Genomic DNA, 2,662 nt, shown 5'->3' with positions numbered 1-2,662 from the left:
GCAGTGCTTTACAGTCTTTAGAGCCCCTGTTGCCATATACTTACCAGTTGACTAGTGATCCAAATATCACTTATTTAGTGAGATCCTTATCCAGTGTGTACACTCAACAGTTAGGGGGTAGTGCTACCAAATCATACTTAAAGGGATTGAAAGAAATCGCAAAACTTAGTGGGGCAAATTTTGAAGCAATGTTGAGTGAAATGCTAACAGAAATGAGTGCTGTAGTTCTTCCTGCAAGCTCTGTATCTGAAGCTCCTGACAAACCCCCTATTACACCATCTGGTCAAGAGCCAATTAGTGGCAAAACATCTCCAGTTATGGCTCAGCCTTGCAACGAAGGAAACCAGGAAATGCATCAAACTGCTGCTCATGTCGCTGATTCTTCAGCTCTTACTTCCCCCACAATACTTAACCCACCAGAAGTACAGAGGTTGGTTGTTGAACATGTGGTGAGGAGTGGAGAAGGTGTTGCTCAGGCACACATACCCATGCGACTCAGACTGTTTTCTGGTAGGAAACCTCGTCCTGCTAATGAGACAGATTATGACACATGGCGTTCTAGTGTCGATCTTGTTCTGAAGGATCCTGCAATATCTGATCTTCATGGTTCAAGAAAGATTCTAGATAGCCTTTTGCCCCCAGCTGCTGATGTCATTAAACAACTAAGCGCTGACGCTGCTCCATCAGCTTACCTGCAGTTGCTAGATTCTGCCTTTGGTACAGTCGAAGATGGTGATGAACTTTTTGCTAAATTCATGAATACCTTGCAGGATGCAGGAGAAAAACCTTCGGCCTACCTGTATAGGCTTCAGGCAGCCTTGAACATAGCAATCAAGCGTGGTGGTGTGTTGGCCAGTGAAGCAGACCGACACCTTTTGAAACAATTTTGTCGGGGCTGCTGGGATGATGGTTTAATAGCTGACCTGCGATTGGCACAAAAACGAGATGATCCTCCTACTTTTGCGCAGCTATTATTGATGTTACGAACCGAGGAAGATAAACATACTGCAAAAACCATTCGTATGAAGCAACATCTAGGTAGTTCCAAGCAGCGTGCACTGATGAACACCCAGAGGATCTGGGTATGCGATGAACCTAAGCAAAGTACAGATTGCAATGTGTTGTCATTAGCAACAGAAGCTAAGGAGCTTAAAAAACAGATAGCCACTCTACAGAGCCAATTAGCTAAACTCGCTACTAAATCTGAGGCCCCAAAGAAACTGGCATCACAAACCGTAGATCGGAAAGCTTTCAAAGACAAAAAATCAACCAAGCCAAGTGTTGAATCTACAATGCCTATGCATTATAAACAAACTGACAAACCCAGGCCATGGTACTGTTTTCAATGTGGGGAAGATGGCCACATTGCCTCCTCCTGTGATTCACAGCCCAATCCAGCACTTGTGGCTGAAAAGCGTAAACTTCTAAGGGAGAAACAGTCCCAGTGGGAATCTCAAAACAATATGGCAAAGGCTGCTTTAAACCAGAGCCAGTTCCTGTTGCGGGACAGCCAGGGACTGAAACATTAAAGTGTCCCCCTAAAACTAAAGCTTCTATGCAAAGCCATAGTTCGAAAATAAAAGATGGCAAATTACCCAGAGGGTTGGTTGGTGAAAGATGCATCGCACAAGTCACTATTTTAGGGCAGAAATGTAACTGTTTGATCGACACAGGCTCCCAAGTTACAACTATTCCCTTATCCTTTTATGACCAACACCTTTCAGAAACCCCCATCAACTCCATTTCTGATTTGTTGGAAGTTGAAGGTGCGAATGGCCTTTCTGTGCCCTACATTGGGTACATAGAACTGAATATAACTTTTCCTGCAGAGTTTATTGGGACAAGTGTTGAATTACCTACTGTCGCTTTGGTGGTTCCAGAGCCAGAGTCTTGCACCATGCCTTTAATTATTATAGGGACAAATACTTTGGACACTCTTTATGATGAACACTTGAAAACGAGTTCTATGACCTTCCAGCCTTCCTTGTTTGGCTACAGAACTGTCCTGAATACCATCAGATTGCGGCACAAACATAATGCTGGTGCTCTTGGTCAAATAAGGTTGAGGAGTAAGGTACCAGAAGTCATGGCGGCTGGCCAAACTGTCGTTTTAGAGGGCATTGCCCATATGCATGGCTTTCCAACTGATAAATGGATTGTAGTGGAACACCCCTCCATATCTTTCTTACCTGGTGGAATTGTGGTGAAAAATTGCTTACTTACTCTCCCTTCTAGACGATATAGCCATCTTCCTGTGGTTCTCACAAATGAGACTGATCACAATATCACTATCCCACAGAGGTGTGTCATTGCAGAGATCCATGCTTTGGAGTCAGTGCTTTCTTCTGACAACGCTATACCTAAACAGGGATTCCAAAGTGATGAGCCCAAAGTGATCAAAGAAGGAGAGTTCATTTTAAATTTTGGTGATTCTCCATTATCACAGGAATGGAAGGATCGAATCACAAAGAAACTTCGTGAGATGCCAGAAGTCTTTGCTCAACATGATCTGGATTTTGGACATACACAAAAAATGAAACATTGCATCAAATTACATGATGAATCCCCGTTCAAACACCGTGCTAGACCAATTCATCCACGTGATATTGGGGCTGTAAGAAAACACCTTCAGGAACTTCTTTTAAGTGGAGTCATACGCGAG

General features: G+C 43.5%; 1 protein-coding gene across 1 annotated transcript; it reads left to right on the top strand.

Annotated features, from left to right (window-relative positions):
• The first annotated feature begins 212 nt into the window (after positions 1 to 212).
• Positions 213 to 1,529, top strand: LOC130247099 (zinc finger CCHC domain-containing protein 12). The gene has a single exon (XM_056480287.1). It carries the CDS (start codon positions 213 to 215, stop codon positions 1,527 to 1,529), a length of 1,317 nt encoding a protein of 438 aa, XP_056336262.1.
• The last annotated feature ends 1,133 nt before the right edge of the window (positions 1,530 to 2,662 follow it).

This window comes from Danio aesculapii, chromosome 19, assembly GCF_903798145.1.
Source record: "Danio aesculapii chromosome 19, fDanAes4.1, whole genome shotgun sequence".
Classification (NCBI taxonomy): Eukaryota; Metazoa; Chordata; class Actinopteri; order Cypriniformes; family Danionidae; genus Danio; species Danio aesculapii.
Note: the sequence above shows the minus strand (reverse complement) of the source record. Positions and strands in the feature narration are given on the sequence as shown.

What these genes read in the sequence shown, in the direction of transcription:
- LOC130247099 (XM_056480287.1), top strand. Translation starts at nt 213, where the DNA reads ATGAGTGCTGTAGTTCTTCCTGCAAGCTCTGTATCTGAAGCTCCTGAC.